The sequence below is a fragment of the Trichosurus vulpecula genome, chromosome 2, assembly GCF_011100635.1.
Source record: "Trichosurus vulpecula isolate mTriVul1 chromosome 2, mTriVul1.pri, whole genome shotgun sequence".
Lineage (NCBI taxonomy): Eukaryota > Metazoa > Chordata > Mammalia > Diprotodontia > Phalangeridae > Trichosurus > Trichosurus vulpecula.
Genome location: NC_050574.1, coordinates 96,297,215 through 96,322,095, shown reverse-complemented (window position 1 = coordinate 96,322,095; position 24,881 = coordinate 96,297,215). Strand labels below are relative to the sequence as shown.

The 24,881-nt window shown below is 41.2% G+C and overlaps 1 protein-coding gene and 1 long non-coding RNA gene across 3 annotated transcripts in view; both read left to right on the top strand.

Annotated features, from left to right (window-relative positions):
* The first annotated feature begins 8,029 nt into the window (after nucleotides 1–8,029).
* WDFY2 (WD repeat and FYVE domain containing 2) overlaps nucleotides 8,030–24,881 on the top strand; it is a 148,515-nt gene continuing 131,663 nt past the window's right edge. Inside the window, exon 1 of one of the 2 annotated variants that reach the window (XM_036742461.1) lies at nucleotides 8,030–8,547. In XM_036742461.1, coding sequence (XP_036598356.1) covers nucleotides 8,411–8,547 — 137 coding nt within the window. In that variant the 5' untranslated portion in view covers nucleotides 8,030–8,410. The remainder of the gene's footprint in view (nucleotides 8,548–24,881) is intronic. The other variant, XM_036742462.1, reaches the window with a different exon arrangement.
* On the top strand, nucleotides 11,841–15,371 carry LOC118835269. The gene is made up of 2 exons (XR_005009493.1): nucleotides 11,841–11,970; nucleotides 14,400–15,371. It is a non-coding gene; the product is annotated as an uncharacterized LOC118835269 (long non-coding RNA).

Below are 24,881 nucleotides of genomic sequence, written 5' to 3'. Positions count from 1 at the left end.
TCAGGCAGCAGGTCTGTTTCTCCTGCCAACCCTATTTCCTTTCTCCTTTTGCTTCCAGGCCGGCAGTCTCTAGTTTTCTAAATCGAAAACCCCACCTTCAGCCTACAGGTCAGGTAGATGAGCAGCACCAGATCAAGGCACTATTATACTACTAGCTCATATTGGCTTCCAACAATCTAAGGTTTCTAATTAGCATTTTAGGTAGAGGCAGCTCCCCAAAATACCCATGTCCCAGCTTCCTTATGCTCATGCAATTTAGCACAAGGGAAACGCCACTAGCTCGGTAGAGGAACTCTTATTCCCTACCCATTGCTTCTGCTTGAGATTTTCCTCTTCTCTTTCTCCTTGAACCTTATAGCTGTGGAAATCCCATTTGCTGCCTCTCAGCCCTAATGCCTAACTTCTCACATGGCCCCAGATCTCATAGGATAGATAGGTGCCTATCCTAATGTCCACTGCTAGGCTCTACTTCTCAAGGGATTAGGAATTAGACATGTACTTGGCTGATACAATTAAATTCACCAAGCGTTATCAAGTGCCTGCTATTTTCAAGGTACTGTGTTAATTGGTGGGATTACATAGAGAAAAAAAAGGAAAAGATCCTTGGAAGCTTTGAGTGAGAACTAAAATACAGCTTTATATCACTTACTAGACTAAAAGTTCAATGAGTGAATACTGTTAGAGCTCTTTGTTAAGTCACTGTAGCCTGGTATAGGGCTCTGCTCATGGTAGGCACCTACTATATAGGTAAAGGATAAGGTGGTCCTTCTGTCCTATGCCCCTAGTCCTGTGCCTTTCTTTCTTCTTCAGGTCTTCTCTGTGATCATTCCCTCTCTCCCCAAGTCATGCTGTAAGTAATGATCAGCAGGAAAGCATGTAGCCCATTTTGAGAACTGGGAGGATTCTGGTTTGCCAGGGCTACAGAAAACAGAAAAAGAGAGACGTGTTAAAGATAAAAAGGGGTGGTTGTTGTCAGATTTTAGAAGGTCTATAGTGATATGTCATTGCTCAGATATTGGGGTAGGGGAATGAAAAGATAAAGTGTGCCTATTCATTGTGTTAGTAATTATGATTTTTTTTTAAAGATGTCATCTCCAGGATTCACCTCCAGGTAGGAAGCACCAAACCCTGAGCCAGGGACTCAGAACCTTGAACTTAGAGATAGGGTTGGATTCTAAAGCTGGAAGAAAGCAAAAGTATTTGATGTTAATTAGCCTTAGCATGCTAAGGCTAATTATCAGCTTAATTCAGTCAATGAGAGATTGAGCAGGGCCTTGGGAGTGGCCCAAGTTCCTAGCAGACAGGTTATACAGTGGATAGAGCACAAGAGCTTGGAGTCATGAAGACGTGACTTCAGACCCTGCCTCAGACACTCAACTAGTTGTGTTGTGACCCTGGGCAAATTACTTAATCTTTGTCTGCCTCAGTTTCCTTGTCTGTCAAATGAGGATAATAAAAGCACCTACCTCCCAAGGTTGTTGTGGGTACCAGAGTTAACAGATGTAAATCACTTTGCAAACCTCAAAGTGTTCTCTAAATTCCAGCTCTTATTACTTCTTGCTGTTCGGTCACTTTCAGTCATGAAATATTTCTACATCAGTCATGTTGTGAAAGAAAAATCAGAGCAAAGTGGAAAAACCACGAGAAAGAAAAAAAAAAGAGAGAGCAAATAGTGTGCTTCGATATGCATTCAGACTCCATAGTTCTTTCTCTGCGTGTGGATAGCATTTTCCGTCATGAGCCTTTGGAAATGTCTTAGATCATTGCATTGCTGAGAAGAGCTAAGTCTAACAAAGTCAGTCATTATACAATGTTGCTTTTACTGTATACAATGTTCTCCTGGTTCTGCTCACTTCACTCAGCATCAGTTCATGTAAGTCTTTTCAGGTTTTCCTGAAATCTGCCTGCTCAAAAGATGAGTCATCTTGACTCCAGGTCTGGTGCTCTATCCACTGCAGCACCTTATTTAGGAGAAGTTATTGTGTGGGCATCTCGAGATTCACTAGAGTGACATGGGGAAGCCCACAAGGTGAAGATGGAAGAGATTTCACTATCAAGAGCCAGAGTAGCTCATTAAATTTGCTTCAGCTGAAGCGAACCATAATTGAACAAAAATTCCTGCTACAATATATCTGATTAGCGGTCATCCAGTCTTTTGATAGGCAGTTAGATGGGGCAGTGTATAGTGGACTGGACTTGGCCACAGGAAGAACAGAGTTTGAATCTTGCCTCAGACACTAGCCGTGTGACCCTGGGCAAGTCACTTAACCTTTCTCTGCCTTGATTTCCTCATCTGTAAAATGAGGATAATAACACCTCCCAGGCTCTTAAGAGAATCAAATGAGTTAATATATGTAAACTGCTCTATAAAGGCCAGGATTATTATAGTATTGTTGTTATGCCAAGCTCAGGGCAGAGTTTGCTTGCTGGGCCTTAGTTCTGGAAAACAGAGTGTCTCCTAATATCTTGATTATTGTTATTATTTACTTTAACAACTCCCATGAGGGGAAACACATTGCCTTATGAGGCAACACTTATTATTTTTTTGGGGTTGTTCCAACTGTTCAGAATTTCTTCCTTTCCACAAGCCTAATCAGTTACCTTCTAGGGCCAGGTGGAGCAAGTGTCTCCCTCCTTCCCATCTCCCCTCCCCCCTACATCTGGTAGCCCTTCAAAGTACTTGAAAACAACCATCATATGCCCCCCTAAGTTTCGTCTTCTCCTGGCTAAAAATCTCTAGTTCTTCCAAATGATTCTCATATAGAATGAAATTGAAGCCCTTTACAATTCTGGTACCCTTACCCTGGACAACTTCCAGCTTATCAACATACACAATACTCCAGATGTGCTCTGATTGATGTCTCATATTAAACTTGTAGGCCCCAGATTCCCAGATGTTTTTCACATGAACTGCTGCCTAATCTTTATTTTGTACTTGTGAAGCTGATTTTTTTAATGCAAGTGTTGCATTACTCTCTATTATATAACAGATTAGAGATATACTCTAATATATATATATACGTATATATACGTATACGTATATATATATATTAGAGATTACTCTCTATTATATAAGATCACATTAGATGTGGCCCACTGCTGTATCACACCAAGATCTTCTTAGATCCCTGACTTGGTATGTGTTAGCTCTCCCTCCTAAATTTTTGTCATCTGTTAATCATACCATCTAGGCTTTTATTGAAGACATTGATAAAATTGCTAATCATTTCCAAACCTTATTCATATAATATCTAGTCCAACAGTTTTCAAAGTATGGTCATGGGATGACAAGACCCTTTCAGGGATTCTTGGGGTCAAAACTACTTTCATGATAAATACTAAGACTTTTAATTTCAAATATGGTGAATATTAAATTAAAATTAAATATTAAATAAAAATTCACTGGAGAAGGAAATGGCAAACCACTCTAGTATCTTTGCCAAGAAAACCCCACGGACAGTAAGGTCCACAGGGTCATGAAGAATCAGATACAACTGAAAAACTACAACAAATATTAGAATGATATTGACATGATATATTAAAATATCCTATTTAAGCATATTAAAATAATATTAGATATGACCTACATAAACAAAAGCTCTTGGAGGGGAGTCCTCAATAATTTTTAAGAGTATAAAGGATCCTGAGACCAAAAAGTTTGAGAACGACTGATCTAGCCCATATCTTTCCATCTGGTCCACAAGAATAGCATGAGAGGCTTTGTCAAACGCATCATTAAAATCTAGGTAAACTCTATCTCTAGAGCATTCTCCTGATCTCTCAGTCTAGTAATTCTGTCAAAAAAGGAAATGAGGTCATTCTGGCATGACCTATTCTTAATGAAGTTATGTTGGCTTTTTGATATCAACATTTCCGTTTCTAGATGGTCACTAAACTTCCTTTCATAATATATTCTAAAATATTTCCTAGAATCCAAGTCAAGTTTACAGACCCTATAGTTTTTAGGTGGCATTGTTTTCTCTTTTTTTGAAAATCAGCACATTTGCTTCACTCTAGTCCCACTGCATTTCCCCCATTCTCCACCATCTTTCAAAGGTCACTGAGAATAGTTCACCAGTTTTATCTGCCAGTTCTTCTAATACTCTGAAATATAATGAATGTCTAGGTCTGTCTCTTCTCTATCACAAATTCCAAGGCAGAATGATACCTTTCCTCTATGATTTTCACATTTCCACTCTAGCAACCAGTCTCTCCTAGTTGGTGAGAAAGATTCCTTCTGGTTTTGCCTCCATTGAGCTTTATCTACCCTGGAGGGAGAAAATGGGGCAAGAGAGTAGTTTTCAGGGGATCAGATGATAGAGATATCCAGATGAGGCTGAGGGAAGAAGTCAGGCAAATAAACTCTGGATCCAGATAGGAATATGTCTTCCTTGATAGCAGTCAAAAGGTGGGCATGAAGGACTTCTGAAGACTAGCAGTCTTGGAAAGAAATCCCATGGAAAGTACAGATTGGGGCTAGGTACTATGGAGGTTTTAAAGTGTCTGCTTGGGCCCTACACTCCCATTTCCTAACTGAGGGTATTCTGGACAGCTAAATCCATGACAAGGAAATTAAAAATGAATTAATATAAATTGTAACATGGGTGGAGATTGCCTGTGTCTCTCATGGACACCATACAGGGCAGCTCCATCTATCTGCAGTTGAAGGTAGGAGAGTGACTATTCTTTGATAAAATCTCTAGCATATGGGACTCTCCTTGAGGGGCTTGTGCTGGACTTAACAACTGCATTAGGAGGCATGAGCTCAGAAGAGGAAATGTATATGGTAGCTATATGGAGAGAAGGACTAGAGAAAGCCATAGCTAAGCAGTGAGAGCCAAAGTAGGAAACAGAAATGGGACATCAAGAGCCTAGGAAGGAGCATAAACTTGGGGGGCAGGGTCACAGATAAAAGAAGCCAGATGTGGAACTGTGGTTGAGGTAGAAAAAGAAGACAACTAAGTAGGGCATGGTGTCCTCAAACTTAGTGTCCATTGGGACTAAGATGATTAATACAGAGCAGAGGTAAGAACTTTCATTCTCCATTCTGAACCAAGGGGCTCCCAGGAATGGCCTTAAAAATTAAATGGCACCAGTCAGTCAATCCCCAAGCATTTATTAAATGATAAAACCTTGTGCCAGGTACAATGTTGCTAGGAATACAAAGGAGATTTCAACATTCTATCTACTTCACCAACTAGCTGCCTTAGTAAGATACTAATGTTTGATAAGGAAGATACTAATGTCTAGTAAGTAAGATGTCTACTAAGATATTAGTATGCTATCCCTTACCTTTAAAGAGGGCCCAGAAGCCCAGCCAATTCTTCATTTTCCACCTGCTGACTGCTAGGTTTCGATGCCACTATCATCATCCTCACAGGGTAGCCTGTGGGTGGGAGTGGCTTACAGCTTCCTTTTGTACATAGTCTTCAGCCACTAGATTGTAAACTCCTCGAGGACAGGGACTGTCTTTTTTTTCTTATTTGTATCCTTAGCACTTAACACAGGGTCTGGCATATAATAGGTGCTTAATACATGTTTAATGTATTTTACTGTATTGTAGGTGGGAACTCAGATTTTATATTGAATACTTATCACCTCAAAACAGCCCAGATGAATCTGGGAGTAAGTAAGAGGTTCACTCTCAGGCCTAGGCCTGGTAGAAACAGGTCTGGCCAGAGGGAAGAGGGAACTAAAAAAGAGGAAGGCTTAGTTCCTGTAATCAAGTCATAAGAACCTTTACAATTTAGGAAAATTATACCCTTTTAATCTTGTAAAGTACTCCATTACGTCTTTCCACCTAAATAAATTTCCTTAATGTGCTGTTAATATGGTCCAGAGGGAAGAGGGAACTTCTTCCAGCCAGTTTTCTTCCACTTTTTCCCAGACCTGAAAGGAAAGGAGGCAGATTAGGGGAAGCTGTAATGAAGAAACTCAGGAGAGGGCTGGTTCTTTGGAAAAGTGGTATAAAACTGAGTTGATATAAGTGGAAGAGATATGGAAGCATCCCCTTCCTTCTCACTTCTTCCAGGCCCAAGTACCACCTGGTACCACATTTTTGAGCAGGTTAATGACATTACGCATTTATATGCAATTAAACATTAAGATTAATCTTCTAGTGGTAAAATGACATAAAAGTGGCAGAGGGCTTAGATAAGGGGATGTTCACTCTTCTAGACTCAGGAAGACAGCACCATATAATGGGGGCCCAAATTAAGGGGTCGCTAATGGTAATAGAAAGGAGGGCTAGTTGTTAAACATTACTGAGATGTACTTCAAATACTTTACAGATTAAATAGTCTTTTATTGACTTGCCTGGGAACCTAATTATCATCTAAATCATCGGTTAGATGGCCCAAACTCAGCAATTCCAAGCCATCACAGGTGACTTACAACTTTCAGCACACCTCTCTTCCCACTATTGTATGTAGCGTATATTATTGTATAAAATTGTAATAAACAGCAAGGTTGAACATTGAACAAGGGAATGAGCCCCTGAACTTCTCAAACAACGTACCCCTGGGAAGCAGTATCTGAAGGGAGCAAAGTGAAGACGTGATTTCGAAAATTTCAAGAAAGATGAATGGTGGACACACTTCGTTCATCTCAGACACCCAACCAAACCCAGTTTCAACGCACTTATCTAAAACTTGCTTTCCCTCCCCAACCCAACCTTTCTGGGACCTTCGGTTCTTGGGCTTTCTAATTAACCGCTTAAGCAAGAACTAGAGTAAAAGACTACTTGCATTTACATAATGGCCTCTCTCAGCTGCCGGTTCCAAGAGCTTTTCTCTTCTCTGCCCACATCTAGGCTCCAGCGGGACAAGTAAATACCCATAACCTATTTAAAAGGGTCGACGAGAGGACATAACAATAATGGCTCACATTTACCTGGCGCTTTACAAATTATGAATCTTTTGTTGGGGAAGTAGATAGCAAAGCTCTTTATTTTTAAAGCCCTATGTACATGTCAGCTCGCTTCTGCAGCCCACACAGGCTGGCCTGCTCCATCTTCTGCCCTGTCTAGATTCAAATGCCAAGATTGCATTAAACGTTTGAGGACATGATTGCGAAAATTTCAAGAGACGGATGGTGGGCACGTTTCATTCACTTTAAGACATTTCACTAACCGCAGCTGGGTTATTCGGCTCCCTACAGCACCTCCCTCTACCATCGCACCTTCCATTCCTTTGCGTTCTAATTAATCATTTAATTAGGCGCATGAGCGCCCTGGGATCAGCTTTTACGGTGCAAGCTAAGAGAGGCTGGATGCAGACTGGATGGGCTGAACTAAACTGGAGAGGTGAACCTGGGAACGGCCACCCTGCAAGGGGTAACATCCCCTCCTCCTCTTCCTACTCGGTCCCCCGGAGGTAAACTGGCACTCTTTACTTCCCTAGTCAGGCCCCAAGGTCAGCGTCTGCGCGGAGACCTTTGCGCTAGAGAAGCCGGGATCCGGGACACCCCAACCGCAGGGATGGTAAGGGCAGCCGCGAGAACGTAGGGAGGAGAGGCAGCACCCCGCCCCACACTGCTGAAACTACAAATCCCAAGAAGCAACGCGGTCCCCGCCCTTTCTCCGCTAGTGTGGCGCGGCTGAGACCTCGAGCAGTCTAGGAATGCTCTCGTGCTCGCGCTTCTTTCGGCGCAATGCGTCTAGCTAGTCCCAGTTTTTTGGGGCACCATTTGCTTCCGGCCTTCTCAGGTTCTTCCTATAGCAGGGAGACAAGAGTGGGCGGTGCCCCAGACTAGCCCGTCTCTCGCCAGGGGTCGGGAATACGCGTGTTAATTCCACTGGAGGATAAAGAGGGCGGGGCCCGGAGGTTCCACTTAGAGACTGGAGAGTGAAAGGGAGGCGAAATGGGAGGAGAAAGGAGGGCACATGCGCACGAGGGAAAATCGAGACGCGAAAGCGCCGGTGCTGCCATGCTTGAGCAGAAGGGAAGCCGTACAAAAGACGCCTGCGCACGAGACTTCAGCGTCCTGCCTAGTCTGGTCCTGGTCCCATTTCCCGGAAGTGATGTTGATCACCCGAAATCCAGCTGCCAAGGCTCCTCCCACCATCCATGGGCCCCGCCCCCGAGGGATGGCCCCTTCTCTTTCCCCTCCTCCCTCCCTCCCCCTCCCTTCCCTAGCTCTCCCGTCCGTCCCCTCCCCTCCCTTTGGCGGCGGTGGCGCCTCCGACCGCCGCTGTCGCTGTCGCTGCTGGGCCCCCGAGCGCCACTGAGTTATCCCGGAGGCTCAGCCGGGATATGATCTGTGCCTGCCGCTATTCCCGTTCCGCCGGCCCGCGCCTTCGTTGCAATCCTGAGCCCGCGCCCGCTTGGCCGTGCGCTCTAGCGTCGGCTTCTGCCCCAGCCCGGGCCCCGCGGCGGCGGCTGCAGTGCCCCCCGGCCCGCCCCCTCCTCCCATGGCGGCGGAGATCCAGCCGAAGGCGCTGACCCGCAAGCCGGTCTTGCTGCAGCGAGTGGAAGGGTCCCAGGACGTGGTGAACATGGCAGTGATAGTGCCCAAGGAGGAGGGAGTCATCAGCGTCTCCGAGGACAGGTACGGGACCCCGCGGAGATGCCCTAGGTGGGACAGGGACGTCGGAGCCGGCGATTTTTTTTCTTCTGTCCACCCTCCCCCCTCCCCGGGCGCTTTTGTTCTTTAGCTTCTACTTTCTTCACTCTTTCTCCTGGGGGTCTCCCTAGTACCCCCCGGAGGGTGCATCTCCAAGCGCCCCAGCTCGCCCCAGCCGAGCTAGCGCTGCGCGCCTCCTCCTTGTGCTGCGTGTCTCTTGGACGCGCGGACCCGACCGGCTGCCCGAGCCCGGGGCACTCCCCCCGGGATGTCAGTCTCCCCGCCCCTCGGTGTCCCTGGACTATTCCCCCGGCTGACGCCGGGATGGGGACGAGGCTGCTGGCCAGCCTCGGGCCCTTCTCTGGGGAGTGTCAGCACCTGAGTTGGCCCGCGTTGCAGATGCTGCCTTTTGGGCTTGGCGCGGCAGGTGCCCAAAAGACGCGCTGAACTGCCCATTGGAGATGATGAAGGTGTTTGATACATTGCAGTTGCAGCCTTTTCTGCCGGAATCTGACAAGGCATTATCTTCTTTCCCTCTGCCCACCATTCTTAATACGCTTTGAAGCGGCACTCAGTAAACTGCATTTAGTTTACTGCATTCAGTAAATGTTGCAAATTGCAAACCACTAACTTTACGTTATGGTGTGGTGGTTTCTTCACTTTTTTCCAGCCACCACCCCCAGTCCCTTTTTGCTTTAAAGGGGAAGTGCCTGGAACATACAAGGAACAACAACAGCAGAAAAAACCCTATTAATAGCTTTTAGAGTTCCTTCCCTCTTGTCGGCTTATTTGCTTTTAATTGTGTACTGCTTGATTTGCAAAAGTGGAGTTGATGCGCAGACAATAGCATATCAAATAAGCAGAAACAGATGACTAGGTTAATTTCTGGAAGAATGCTGTTTGAATATAGGTGACAAGGTCATAATTTAATTATAGTAGCTGATCAGATATATCAATGGGTATTTGAGTTAGCTAATATAAAACTACTGGGCAGTTAAAATATTAGGATACTATATACTCACAGTAAAATATATAGTCGGGTTTTATTAATGAGTAGCAAGCATGCCTTGGCAGATCCACTTTCACTGTATTTGATTCGATGAAGGAAGTGGACTAAGTCGTTGTGTGTTTAGTGTCATTACCCTCAGGTCCAAACTCAGCTTGCTGTGTCCTCTTTGTAAATGCTACTTGGTCCTGAGATAAATCATTGATTAGGTTCTTCGTTAAATGTACCGTTAGCATATTGGATGATGTTTTCTTATCTACTTACTACCTGATCCAAAAGAAACCTGATCCATTTCCTCTGCAGTTTGACGGGAGAAAATGTAAACATACACCTCTGTCCTTGGTAAGCAGTCTGCAGTGAAATTCATTGCTGTAATTTAATATGTTTGTGGTAACCTTCCAAAATTTGTGAAGAAACTTTGGGTGCTTAATCTTTCCGTAGAGGCAAAATTCCATTATTATATAAGTGCCATAGGTGCTCCAAATTGTTTTATTATGATAAAATCTTGTTCCAAGTGAATATATTGGGAATGGGACTTTTTTTTTATCAGTTTGTGGGTACTTGGAGAGGAAAAGTAGTTGATCTCAGCTTCTATTTAATAAATAATTAAAATTTCTTAGACTCAGTAGCAAAAAAGAGACAAGACAAAACTTTTACCCTATTTCTTTTCCCTAGATTACCAATCTTTAAAAATTTCTTTTTTTTTTTTTAGGTTAGGTGATGTTTCATAAAATTGTTGGATTTTAGAACTGAAAGGAATACTAGAAATCAACTAATTCAAGAGGCATCATTGTGTAGTCAAGAAGTATTAAGTGCTTACTATGTGTCAGGCACTTTATTAAGCTCTGAGATATATAGTAAGGAAAAAACAATTCACAGTCTAATGGGGAAGATAACATGCAAGCAGCTATTTACAAACAAGATAGATACAGGATAAGTTGGAAATAATCTTAGAAGAAAGGCACTAACATTAAGGGGGAGAGGAAATGTCTACTTGCAAAGGTGAAGTTTTTAGCTGAGACTTGAAGAAAATAAGAAATCTAGGATGCAGTGTAGGAAAAAGTCTGTATTTGGAGTCAGAGCCTGGGTTAGAATTTTGACAGTCTCCTTTAGGCTTCAGTTTCTTCTGTAAAGTGACAGTTGAACTAAGATTTCCAAAGCCCTTTCCAGCTCTGAATCCTTTGAGAATCCTTAACTTTTTTTTTTTTTTGATGGACTGGACCTTTGTAGTTACCTTCCCCCCACCCCCAATGAGGAAACTCTCACTACCCAGAGGCCAGAATTTCTGATTCTTGTGCTGTTTAGTCGTTTTTTGTCTGACTCTTCCTGACTCCATTTTTCTTGACAGAGATCTTAGAGTGGTTTGCCATTTCCTCTCCAGCTCATTTTACAGATGAGGAAACTGAGGCAAACAGGGTGAAGTGACTTGCCCAGGGTCAGTGGCCACATTGGAACCCAGGTCTTCCTGACTTCAAACCAGGCACTGAATCCACTACCCCAACTAGCTACTAAAGCTAGTTCCCCACTAATTCCCCATTCAATTTAGTAAATGTTTATTAAGTACCAACTATGTGCCCTCAGGCACCGTACTAAGTGTTTCAGATCCTAATAAGAAAAAGACCATACCTGCCCTCTAGGAGTTTATAATCTGCTATTAAATGGTGGAAGACTGCACAAAAAGGAGTTGAAAAGGAGAGTTTGAAGGGCAGGAAGCTCTAAGAGTCAAAAACCAAGGCCACCTACTGTTGGAGAATGGAAAGTTAGGGCACTCTATAAAGGAAGCTTTTTTGGAAGAGCTTACTGCTCCATCCTGCAGCCCTGAATCTGAGCAATTGAGAAAGTGTTTACTGTTAATCAGAGAGGTGATGAGATTTCAGGTGATCATCTTATCCTGGGGGAAGGCATGATACTATTATCATGCCCATTTTCCAGAGGGAATCTGAGGCATACAGACGTAAAGTGACTTGCCCAAGGTCACACAGTAAGTGCCTGAGGCTGGATTTGAACCCAGTTTCTCCTGTCTTTAGTTTCAGTGTGCTTTAACCATTTCAACACCTAACTGCCTATGATTAAAGATAAGAAGGAATTATTTGTACCAAGACAGTCTGGGCTGTACCTATTATTTTCCAGTGAACCTTGAACAAGTTATATGGTCTCTCTGGGCTCCATTTACTCATGTGTAGAATGAGAGGAGGGTTCAACTAGATAATTTTTAAGGTCCATTTCAATTCTAAAATTCTGTCTCTTTTCAGATTTTCCTTTTTGGTGGAGGAGGAGCAGATATAATTTCATTGGTTTGGAAATTTCCTCTACCAAAGCAGAATCCCAAGTCTTAAAAGTTGTGCTTCCTGACAGCTTAATTGACTTGCTTGTGGTTATGCAGCTAATGTATGTTCCAGGCAGTGAGTAAACCCAGGTTTTCTTGACTTCAAGGCCACCAAGCAACATTCCTCTACTAAGTCCCATTGCCCCTTTTCTTACTCTGCATTGGTTACAGAGCCAGGTCCCAATTAGGAGGGAAAATGAAGTGGTCCCATGTATTCAAATTTGAACTGGAACTCTTCAAAGTTATAATTATGTAACGTAGGGTAATTGTATGTGACCACTTCATAGAATTCATTATTCCCCCTAATTGGGACCTACCTGTGGTAATAATTTAGGCACTGGCTCATTCAGTTGAATGGAATTTAGTTATTGTGTTTCTTGACCTATAAAGAATTGTATCAAATGTTTTCTTTGAAGGTAGGCAAAATTTTCCCTATACTTTATGACTTCTTTGCCTCTTACTGAAAAGGCTGGAGAAAATGTCCTGGAGGTAGTACAGAAATTGGATAGATTCAAACTAATTTTTGAATATTTTGAATCTTTTAATGACTTAAAATGGATGGAGTATCAGCTATGCTCAAAGTTCAACAAATGGCATGCCCAGAAATAATTATCAAGAGAAAAGGTCTATAAGTAAGTTGTAACCACAGCTGGTTTTAAATCTTCAAAGAACAAATGTACCCTTACAAATGTTAAAATCCACATCCTTATACTTTATTCAGAAACCATGGCAACTGGTTTATGCCAGTAATCTGCCTGGAAATGGACTGTCTGTATGTCATTTAAAGCCAGAATGCAGTTTTTTGTTAAAAAAAAAAATTACTGGGAAAACTGATCAGAGGGTACCAAATTTAAGACTTTTGGCTTAACCTGAAGTGGCCCAAAGAAGTGACTCCCAAAGAAGTCACTAAGTCATCAACATCAGTTACATAACAAAACCAGATCCTGTCCAATACCACAAGAATTTAGATCTGCTCAATCAGGATATGAAGATCCGGATATTGCACCACTTTGGAAAGTGTTGTGCCAATACTGACTCTTTTGGAGTTGGTGATATTTATCTAGTCTAAACCACTGAGATTTCATCTTTCTCTTTTCTTCCTGCCCCATCCTTTTTGTATTCTTCCAGAAACTTCCTTAGAATGGAAATGTAGGTATAAGCATACAGTTGTTTTTTTTTTTTTTCCAGAGGTGAAAAAGGGACTTGAAATCACCTAGACCAATAGCTAACTGTTCTCTTCTGGGTAAATGATTGGAATCAAACACATAAAAAGAAAGCATAACTTTTTGTATACACCTCTTCTCTTGGGTAACTATCATACCTTACACTTTATTTTTAATACTGGAGAGACTTTGTTTCTTTCCAGATGGCTCTAAATGATCCTGATCAATAATTTAACAAACTAATAACATTTAGAAACCAACAATTAAATTGTGATTTGAGATTCCTATTAATAATAATAATGATTAATAATTGTAATTGAAGATTCCCATTTTCTTTAGCCCACGATTGGTTGATGGATGTGGAATTGAACTAAATTACATTATAGTGCATACACGCTTGAGAGAAAAGTGGATGCCAAGCCACTTTTTCTTCTCAATTTCACAATTAGAAGGGAGAAGATTAGAGAGAAGGCAAACTTTAAAAAAAAAAACTATGCAAAAATTCCAAGAGTACCATGACTGGCAGACATTCCTTAATAGAAAAGAGTCATGTATTTAACTTTACAATTTTATTTGCCTTTTGTTTAGGGAAGAGGTTATCACATAAAAGAACCTGCAAAGTATCTTTATTGTGAAAGAGACTAACAAATTAAAATCAAGACCTTGTACTCAGTCTGTTTGGCACTTGTCATTGAAGACCTTATCTTCCTGTTGTTCTTCATCCTTTTTTTAGGACAGAGGCTTTTAACTGTTTTTGTTAACCTATGGACCTTTTCTCAGAATATTGTTTTCAAGTGCATAAAATACAATACTGATCACAAAGGAAGTCAATTATGTTGCAATATATTTATCAAAAAATTTTCTGGAGGGCAGATCCAAGATGGCAGAGTAAAAGTAGGGACTTGCTTGAGCTTTCCCCCAAACCTCTCCAAATACTTGTAAAAATGATTCTAAACAAATTCTAGAGTAGCAGAACCCACAAAATGACAGAGTGAAACAAATTTCCAGCCCAAGACAACCTGGAAGGTCAACAGGAAAGGTCTATTACACCAGTCTGAGAGAAGAGCACAGTCTAGCCATGGCCCCAGCCCCAGGGTGGTGGCTGCAGTGGCTGTGGCTGCTTCTGGAGCTCTTGGCTCACAGACATTGGGAGGGATCCTGAGGCTGCTCAGAGGTGGCACTGAGGCAGGATTCTCTTGCTTTGCCCTGCTTGGATCTGGGTCACAGTCATGGGTGGTAGTCGTGGGGTGAGGAGGAGTGCTGGTTGATGGAGCTTGAAAAGAGTGCTTGTGGTCACTCACAGACCAGGAGAGGAATAAACACTTCTCCTTTCATCATACAGCCTTAGAAGAACTGAAAATTTATCTCTGAAAGCAGCTGCACAAAACCCCTGAAGCTTGGGACAGTACACCCTCCACACTAGAAGCAGAGATCTACCTTAGCAAAGAGCTAATAAGTCAAGTAATTGGCAGGGAAAATAAGCAAACGGTGGAAAAAAAGTCAGACTATAGAATCTTACTTTGGTGACAAGGAAGATCAAAACATAAAACCAGAAGAAGACAACAAAGTCAAAGTTCCTACATCCAAAGCCTCCAAGAAGAATATGAATTGGTCACAGGCCGTGGAAGAGCTCAAAAGTTTTCCTTTCTTTAAAACTTTATGGGCCCCATCTTAAGAACCCTAGATTTGGGACATGTTTACCCACTGAATTCCTTAGTGGTTCTCTCTTCTTGAAGAAGACAGGCTTGGCTCACACTGTAAAACCAAATCCTGCTATTCAGGAGAATACATTTGTGAGAATTCATATTTTAAAAAAAAGGGAAGCTTTATACTGGATCACCATCACCCTTTAGAGAAATTGAAATCAAGTAGCTATGCTGATCTGCTGCCATGGTATTTATTTACTGGTGGCTAAGCTTTACAGGGGTATTTGTTTAGTATGGGAGCCCAACATCTAGTTGAACTGGACTAACTACATTCTTAAGACTTGTCAGTTTTTGGATCATTTCTTTGGATTCCAATCCATAACAATTTGGCTACAGGAGAAGGTGAGAGATTTCTCACAGTTCTGAAATGACCATGAACAGTCTGGAATCCTCCCTGTGGCTATTGATGAAGCTTTTCAGCCTGGGAATCCCTAAGTCTGGATTAAGTAGCCCCCAGAATTGATCCAGTTTGGCTGGAATCCTCTAGCCAAACTATTGTGGAATTGGGGTGGGGCTGTGACCAATGAAAGTGCCACCCTAGATGGGTGAGTCCTTACTTAGCCTTTGGAATGGCTCGGGGTTGAATAAATGTTTGACTTGGTAAGATGCATTTGGCTCCTGTCTTCATTGTTACTTAGAACTTTCTTGAATTCTGTTGCTTATTTGAGTTGTGTTTGCCAGTTGTTATCTTCATCAGTTGTGTGCCTGGCCTAAAGCACTTTTCTTTTTATCGGGACAGATCTACCAATAACAGATCTACCAATAATGAGTAGGTATTTATTAATTATATATTTTAACAATTAGCTAGTGAACCTGTGATCTCTCCCTCTGTGCTCCCTCCCCCTCTTCTCTCTGCTAAAGTTCTAAGAATCTGCTTAAAGCAGTTATTTAAAAAACAAAATAAAACTCTTGACTCTCTGGTGAATCTTAAAATAAAACAAAGACATTTAAAGAATGAAACAAAACAAACAAAATCCAGGCCTGGTCAGGAGAACAAATTTTCACATAAAGGAGTTAAAATGAGTAACCTTATTCCCATGAAGAAAACAGAGGCTGGTGTCCTTAATCTTAGTATAGAAAAGAATGGCACTTCTGGCTAGGTCTTTTAAGAGCACTTACCAAATGTCTCCCACAGGTACTTCTCAAGCAGGGGTGTTGAACCAGGGGTCTGTAACTTATCAAAAAAATTTTTTTTGAAAACTGCATATCAGTATAATTAATTTCCTTTGTAATCTTCTGTATTTGATTTCATGCATTTAAAAGTAGTATTCTGAAAAGTAGTCTATAAACTTAACCAGACTTACAGAGGCAGGGTTCAGAACACATAAAAAGATTAAGGAATAGGCCTTGTTCTGGTGCAGTGGTTCCAAAAGACCCTGTCTTTGCATCCTCAGGTGATCAGCTGTCAGACTTAGCCTTTGTCAGACAGTGCACACGTGTCAGACTTTGCCGTCGGTTCTGCCTTTCCCTGAACCTCTCTTTCCATATTTCGTCCCACTCCCTGGTCTCACACACCTGGAATTTAGTGGTCCTGCTGTCAGCTGATGAGGGCTAGAAGTGAAACACATCGCCCTCCACCCACCGCCAGGGCAGGGAGGCAGGGCTGGTAAATCAGTTTGTAAGGCTAGAGAATGACTTGGAAAATCTGATTTGCCATATTGCCTTATAGCAGTTACATATTTAGTGTGAATGACTAATATACTGCAGGGACAGGGAAATTCTGCCTACAGGTCTGATCTAGCTCTTTGTTTAAAGGTCACATAATTTGCAAAGGGACAGACTAAGTGGTAGCTGATGGAATTATGCCTGAAGTTGCCAAGTACAATTTGTTTCTTAAACTTCTTTGATTTTTTGTTCCCTGCCCCCTTCCCCCTTCCCCCCCATGCCCTCCAAGAGCAGCTTTGTCTCTTCCCACCAGATGGGATATGGATAGCCATTTAGTAAGTGTTTGTTCCCTTGTTTTTTTCATCTTTCTCTTGGGGTTTATTTCTGTTCATCTCTTTTTGTGTGTCTCTGCACCTCTCTACTCCTGAGGGTTTTTTTTTTCATTTTTAATTTTTTCTTCATTCTTCTCTCTTGCACCTTCTTTTTCCCTTTCTTCCTTTCTTGTTTCTATTAAAAAGCATGTTTTTGTAATTTATTGAATAGAATTTTATATTCTCTGTAACTAATTTAAAGAGTGGATGGGTATACATTTCATTTCTTTATTTACAAAAGAAATTCCACAAAAGTTACATTAGCCTACTTTTTAATTTAGAAAGTTGTTGAATTTTTCTTCTGAGTGAGTGACCTGAGAGGAAAAACAGTGTGGTTCCCTAACTTAGAACCAAGACTCAGATGTTTTATACCCTAGGCAAGGATTGAACATTGTTCCTACCTACCTTGAGGCTTTGAGACTTCCATAATAAGCCAGTGGGACTTGATTTAGCAGAAAAGAAATACTGATATTCAATGGGAAACAACTTCCTGGCAATAAATAATGCACATCTCCTTAAAATATAATATTCAAAATTGTTTCTCAATCCTGTATCACCCCCCTGTCCCCATATGTGTTGCTGCTGGGCTAGTACAATTTGGGGCCCACCCCACTCCAAGGTGACACAATCAAAACAGAATTACTGAAAATAGTTCGTGTTCATTAGTTCTTTGGAAAATCCTGGATAATTGCCACTCAACAATCCACTAAATTGTTTTGAGGGTTTTGGCAAGTTGCTATATTTTGATAGTTAGATGGAACAGTCATCTTGTCTTTGACTTTCCATGTGAAATTTTTAGTGAGTGTTTTTTTTTAACAGATCTAAATTTAGACTAAACCACTTTCAAGGATTAATAAGTCATATTATTGGATTTAGATTAAATTCAACAAACATTAAGCTACTAAGTACCACATTCAAAGAATATTAAGCATTTATTTCATTCATTCAATCAGTAAGCATTAATTCAGCTTACACCGTATGCTAAGCTCTGTGGTGCTGGGGATATAAAGACAGTGAAACAGTGGTTGCTCTCAAGGAGCCTTATATGGAAGTAAATAAACAAAAACATACACAAAACAAATACAAAGTCATTTCGGGGTTAGTTAACAAGCATTGATTAAGTGCCTACTATGTGCTAGGCATATAGCAGCCATTGGGGATGCAAATGCAAAAAATGAGACAGTCCCTGCTCACAAGGAGTTTACATTCTAGGGGAGAAACAAGTACATATATTAATATACACAGAATAGGTATAAAGGGAATAAATACAAAGTTGTTAAATACAACTAACAACTCAGTCACTGGGGAAGTCAATCAAAGCCTCTTGTAGGAAGACTCATTTGAGCTGGAGCATTGTAGAGAGCTTGGGGATTCCAGGAGGCAGAAGGGAGAAGCATTCTAGTCATGGGGGCCAGCTTGTGGTCCAGACACCAGTTGAGATCAAATGCAGGCCAGTTTGGCCCAAATGTAGAGTGTGTAAAGGGAAGTAACATGAAATCAACCCTAAAAGATTGGGTGATATATATTTTATCTCAGAGGTGTACACATACATATATATATATATATATATATACACACACACACACACATGTATGTATATATATGTGTGCATGTGTATATGTGTGTATGTGTATATGTATAGATATGTGTGTATACATATACATACAAACATATATTTCTCAGTATACTTATATCTACTTGTTACTATATTGTTCAGTCATTTCAGTTGTGTAGCAGGTGGAACTCAAGCTTTGAAGGGAGCTAGGGGTTCTAAGAGGAAGAAGTGAGGAAGGAAAGCATATTAGGCAGGAGACAAAGCCTGTGCAAAAGCACTGAGGTGGGAAATGGACTGTTACTTATGGAGAGACCAGCAAGGAGACCAGTTTGACAGAAAAGTTAACTAGATGAAGGAGAGGATTTGGAGTCAGAGGATGCTGGGTTTTAAATACCAGGCAGTTACTATATTATCCAAGAGTAACAGGGTCAAACCTACGCTTGGGGGTTATGAATTTGGTTACTGTATGGTGGATTAGATTGGAGAAGGAGAGACTGGAAGTAGAGAGGTTCAGGCAAGAGGCCTGAGGGAGTAGCTGTGAGAGTGGATAGAAGAGGTGCAGTAGAGGTCAAGGCTACAAGACTTGGCATCTGATTGGATATGGAAGTGAAAGAGGAGAGTATAAAGGATGACTGAGGTTAGAAACCTGGCTATCAGGAGCAGCTAGGTGGTGCAGTGGATAGAGCACTGGCCCTGGAGTCAGGAGGACCTGAGTTCAAATCTGGCCTCAGACACTTACTAGCTGTGTGACCCTGGGCAAGTCACTTAATCCCAGTTGCCTCCAAAAAAAAAAAAAAGAAAGAAAAAAGAAAGGAAGGAAAAAAGAAGCCTGGATATCAGCAAGAATGGTAGTGCCCAGGCAGAAAAAGGGCAGGAAGGGTTAGGGTTAGGGTATTTAGGGTTAGGGTTAGGGAGAGAGGGTTTAGGGAGCAAGCCAGTGAATTCTCTTTTATATATATTGAGTTTGAGATGCCTCTGAAATATCCAGGCAGAGATATAAAGTACATAGTCGGTCACCCAAGTGCAGATTGGGGTCAGCAATACTGTGACCGGGACCTTTTCATAGTTTTGCCTTCCTGGTAATGTTTCAATGCCCTGTCTGCTGTGTATATATAGCCAACACAACTGCCTCTCTAGGGGCTGCCATCTCCTGGCCTTTAGCAGTTCCACTGTGATTTGTTATACTTTTTCTCCACTCTGTGACCTTTTTCCTTCAATTCCTCTTATGTAATATGGAAGGAGGTCAAAGATGCCCTTTACAGATCAGAGTACTAATTGCAGAACTAGTTTTGGCAGCAAAGAATGGGAAGCATAGTAGGTGCCCATCAGTTGATGAATGGCTTAAACAAATGGTGATACATGAATGTCATGGGGATAGTCATCCTCTGAAATGAATAAAGTAGGAAAAATTCAGTGAAACATGGGGAGACTCAGCTAATTGATTAAAAAAAAAGTAAGACTCAGAAAGACAATTGACCCAACAACAGTGTAAAGAGAGAGCATTAAATACTGTATAATCGTAACTTGTCCCCAGAAAAGAGCTGAGGAAATGCTCCTCCCTCCCTTCATTGCAGAGGTAGGGTGGTAAGGACATGGAATACTACACGTACAGTTGGTTGATATAGCTGAACTTTTTTTTTCCTTTTTAAAAAATCTTTATCTTTGGTTTTTTTTTTTTTGAGGGGGGATGGCAGGGCAGTTGGGGTTAAGTGATTTGCCCAAGGCCACACAGCTAGTATATGTGTTGAGTGTCTGAGGCTGTATTTGAACTCAGGTCCTCCTGACTCCAGGGCTGGTGCTCTACTCACGGCGCCACCTACCTGCCCCAAAAATCTTTATCTTTTTACAAGGGAAGACTCACTGGTAGAGGGGGAATATAGATTTTGAAGTAAATGTGACATAAAATAATATTAATGGTAGCTAACACACATATATAACCTTAAGACCAGCAAAATGCATTCACTTGATCTCCATAACCACCCTTTGAGGGAGGTACTATTACTATCCATATGTTATGAATGAAGAAACTGAGTCTGAGAGACATAAAGTGACTTTCCCAGGCTCACACAGCTAATAACTATCTGAGGCATGATTTGAACTCAGTTCTTGATGCTAAAATCCAGTACTTTCTCAATGTGTTCTTCTTCTGACACAAAACAAGTAATAATAGTAATAGCTCACATTTATACAGCACTTACTCTGTGCCAGGCATCATGCTCAGCACTTTCCAGTTATCTTACTTGAGCCTCACAACAGCTCTGGGAGGTAGGTGCTATGACCATCTCCATTTAACAGATAAAGAACCTGAAGCACATGCCTGGTGTCTGAGCCTGGATTTGAACTGCCTTCCTCACTTTAGGGCTGGGGAATCTATCCACTGCCCTAGCCGCCAAAACGAACAAACAAACAAAAAACATTTAAGGACCTCCTTCCTAGTTTTATCGTTTACTACCTGTTTGAGTGTGGACAACTCACGTCATGTCTCTGGCCTTGTTTCCTCTTCTTTAAAAGGGAGTTAAGAGGGAACATTTGGATTAAATCAGGGCTGTCCAAAATGAGGCCGCACTGTGATTTATGTGGCCCGCCTACAAGCATAGAAATTTACATAAATGCTTTAGTAAGCCAAGCTGAGCTAATGCAGAGCTCTCACTAAAATGGCAAATCAAAATATATTGTCTATTGGTTCAATAAAAACCTAAGGTTGGACAGCCCTGGGTTAAATGATCATTAAGGCCTGTTCTAGCTCAGAATCTTATGATTCTATGGTCTTATGATTGTGTGAGTTTGCTGAGTTGCTTTCATTGGGTGCTGAGTTCACCCAAAGGCAATCTGAAACATTATTTCGTAGGAAAATTGGTCCTCATTCCTTGGGAGTGATTGAGATAATAGAAAGCAAACAGACCACCATGAAGATAATTGTAGCTGTTATCACTAAGAATTAGAGAAAAACAAAGCAACTCTTGAGTTTCTACCTGTTCTCCTCGGCTTAAAAAGTTGATAAAAAGGAAATGACAGCCAGTGTTGGAGGAGCTTCAGGAGAACAGGCACATTAATGCACTAGTGGTGAAGCTGTGAATTGGTCCAGCTGTTCTGGAAAACAATTTGGAATTGGGCCCCTAAAGGAACTAACCTGTGTGTAACTTTTGACCCTACTCCCTCACTACTAGGCCTGTATTCACCAAAAGAACAAAGGAAAAAGGACCAAGATGTACAAAAATATTTATAGTAGCTTTTTTGTAGTGTCAAAGAAACAGAAACCAAGGGGATGCCCATCAATGTGGAATAGCTGAACAAATTAGGGTGTATTACTGTAATAGAATATTGTGCCATGAGAAATGATAAAAGACATGGGTTTAGAGAAACCTGGACTTGTATGAACTGATACAGAAAGAAGCAAACAGAACTAGGAGGATACAATAAAAACTTTGAAAGTCTCAAACTCTGAACATTGTAACGAATAACCATGATCCATGAGGACTGATCATGATCTATGCTATCCGCCCCCTGTTGGAGAGGTGCTACGTCAAGATACAGAATGAGACATATTTTTGGACATGAACGATGCAGGAATTTGTTTTGCTTGATTAGATGTATTTATTACAAGAGTTTTGTTTTTTTTTTTGATGGGGGGAAGGTGGTGCAAGGGAGAGAAAATAAATGCTTGTTAATTGAAAAATAAAATAATTTTAGCTGGGCCAAGCAGAGAGTAAAGTAGAGAACTTGATAAGATCTTCCAAGCTAAGTGCCCGTATACAAAATGTAGGTGGAGGATAGCAAGGACTAGTTTGGAAAGCATGTTTCCTGGGATCAGGAACTGGAGAAGGACAAAGGCTTGTAGACTACTTAGCAGTGTCACTGTCTTTGAGAAGAGAATTGGAAGCTGGTGCACATGGCAGACATCGACACAAAAAATGAAATTGTCTCTGCCTGAGAAGGAAACCAGTAGTTGTAGGTGGAGGATGAGTTGTCAGATCAACTAGTTATTTTTAATGAGGTAGGAGAGCTTGAAGAGCAGAAGAGAGCTTTCCTGATTACAGCAGATCTAGCCTGACTAGTTAAAATTCTGCAAAGATGGTAAACAGACCAAATTTATTCCAGTAGTCATTAGAAGTGGTAACCATAATGAGGACACTGAAAGAGTCCTATAGCCTGAAACTCTTGCATTCTGCAAACACTTAATCCCTTTGTCAATCTCTGCTTGGCCAGAAGACAAAATAAATGATGTGAGGGCAGGGACTGTCTTTTCTAAACTGCTCCCTTCCCTAGTTCTTAAGCAGAGTATTTTGTGCACAGTAGGTGCTTAACAAATCTTAATTGACTTGAAGTCTAGTCATAAGGAAGCCAAGGGTCACATTAGATGCTCAAGTTTCCTTCATATAAAAATTAAGCTCATTTGAAGGAGGTTAATAGAAGACAATGAATTATTGAAAAGAAACTATAGCTTAAAAGGGCTTGGCATAAGATCCAGCTAAGTTAGGTCATCTAAGGACATTTTTTTGCAGATGAAAGAAGGGATAATAAACATGATAAATAGGAAAGATCTGCTTGCAACAGTGTAGTGATCAGTGTTAAGTGGTGATAATGAGAGTGTCTCACCACAATTGACTTCTAGTCCCCCAGGTAGTATGTGAAGAAGTAGCAGTGGTACTTAAGGTAGTTGGGAGTTAGGAGAAGCCATTTGACCTAATCAAATACATCCTAAAGAAGTCCTGCTGGAGACACTCAGAGATCAGTTTTAAAGATTCTTCAAAGAGAGAAAGGTTTCATAGGAATGGAAACACTCACAAATGCTTCTCAGGAAAAAAAAGGCAACAGAATATATCAGCTACTGTTGAATAGACTTTATTCATCTTTATAAAACCTTTATGAGAGTGGTCTTTACATGTAGGCTTGGTCAAACTAAAGACCCTTTAAAACCATCTTTAACCAAGTTATAAAAGACTGACAAAGCAACTTTGAAAATAACTTTGTTCAGTGATCTACAGCATATGAACACAAAATGAAGTGCAAAACTGGAAATCACACTCCCGTGTTTGCCATTGTCATGTAAGATTCCTCCTTGATGTTAAAGTTATCTGATCATCAGAGGTTATCAAAAGATCTCCTATTCAAAGATGACTTTTATTGGTTATATTGAACCTTAGGACACTCAAAGACTCCTATGACATGCAAAGCAAAGTGAAAGAAATTGGTTTAACTTTCCGTACTGGAATCAAAAGTGGGTGGAAAATGGCTTATTGCTTAAATTATAATATGCAACTATGGGGAAGCTTATTAAGATAAATGTGTGTGTGTGTTTATATGTGTTTATTGTGTCACTGACAACTGGGAATAAGGAATAAATTGGGATGAGACATGCTTCTGAGAACTGGGGTCTCAGCTTATGTTCAGAATGGTTTAACCGGCCTTCTAGCATCCTGATTGTGTTGGTCCAGATTGTTCAAGGCCATAGTTAAGAGGGCAGCATTAGTGACCGTAGATCAAGGGCCTCTAGCATTACCACCCCATCCTATCCTATTCTCAAATGCTTCTTTTAGAGGATCTTTCCTGGGATTTCCCTTTCCTTGCCCCCCTCCCCCCATGCTTTATCTCACATAAAAGTTAATTGTACAAGTCAGACATTATATAAAAATTTAAAAAAAAAACAAGATGGAGTGATTATTGTAGCAATGCAGAAGTTACAGACAGATGGTTGTGCGAGGGAATATTAATTTACAGGGTTAGAACAACTTTGTAAACACTCTTGTGTTTCTCTAGCAATATGTATATGTTGGTTGATGAAAGTAGTGGTAATGAAATGACAGCAAAAACAGGGATTGCAGGGTAGGAGAGTGAACAGAATTTGTTACTTTTCTGACAGTCTGTGGTTTTCTCTATTCTCTTTGCAAACTGTTTATGTAGTAGTTGTCATGTTCAGACATCCATGTATACCTCGTTGAATTGCTTCTTAATCAGCACAATTGCTGCCACTCTTGAATATAAAAATATGTACCTTTCCACGCATCGGTTAATGAATTCGAGGCAGGAAAGAAACCTTGGAGTTGGAAATATTTCCTCTCAGTGGTGGGCAACTGTCTTTGAATCCTAGAGTGTCTTTAATAGGCTCTTCGCCTCTTTGACTGTCTTGCAGTTAAGTTAAGCTTGTGAGCACAGCCTGTCTTGGATCTGGTGGGCTTTTCTAAGGTCATTCTCCATCTAAATTGAGGCTTGAATGTGGGAAATGGAAAGGCCTCCTTTAAAAGCTGCTACTGATAAAAATGACTTGCTCAGGTTTTGAGGCAGGTTGAATGGCCCAGGGGCAAGAATATGACAGTTCCCCTTGAAGTTGGGGATCAGAAGACTTGGATTCCCATTTTAGCATTATTCCTTAGTAGCCATTACCTCACCTCTGTCCTTACCTATAAAACAGGGAGGAAAAAATAAAGTAACTTACCACTGGATGCTTCATCAAGCACTTTGTAATCTTAAAGTGCAATGGCCCAACAAAGTGAGCAAGAGTTGAGGGAGTAGCCCCAGAGGGCATGCTACTTTTATATTCTTTAAACTTGTCTAGTCTGTCACACATATACCCAGGTCAATAACAAGGA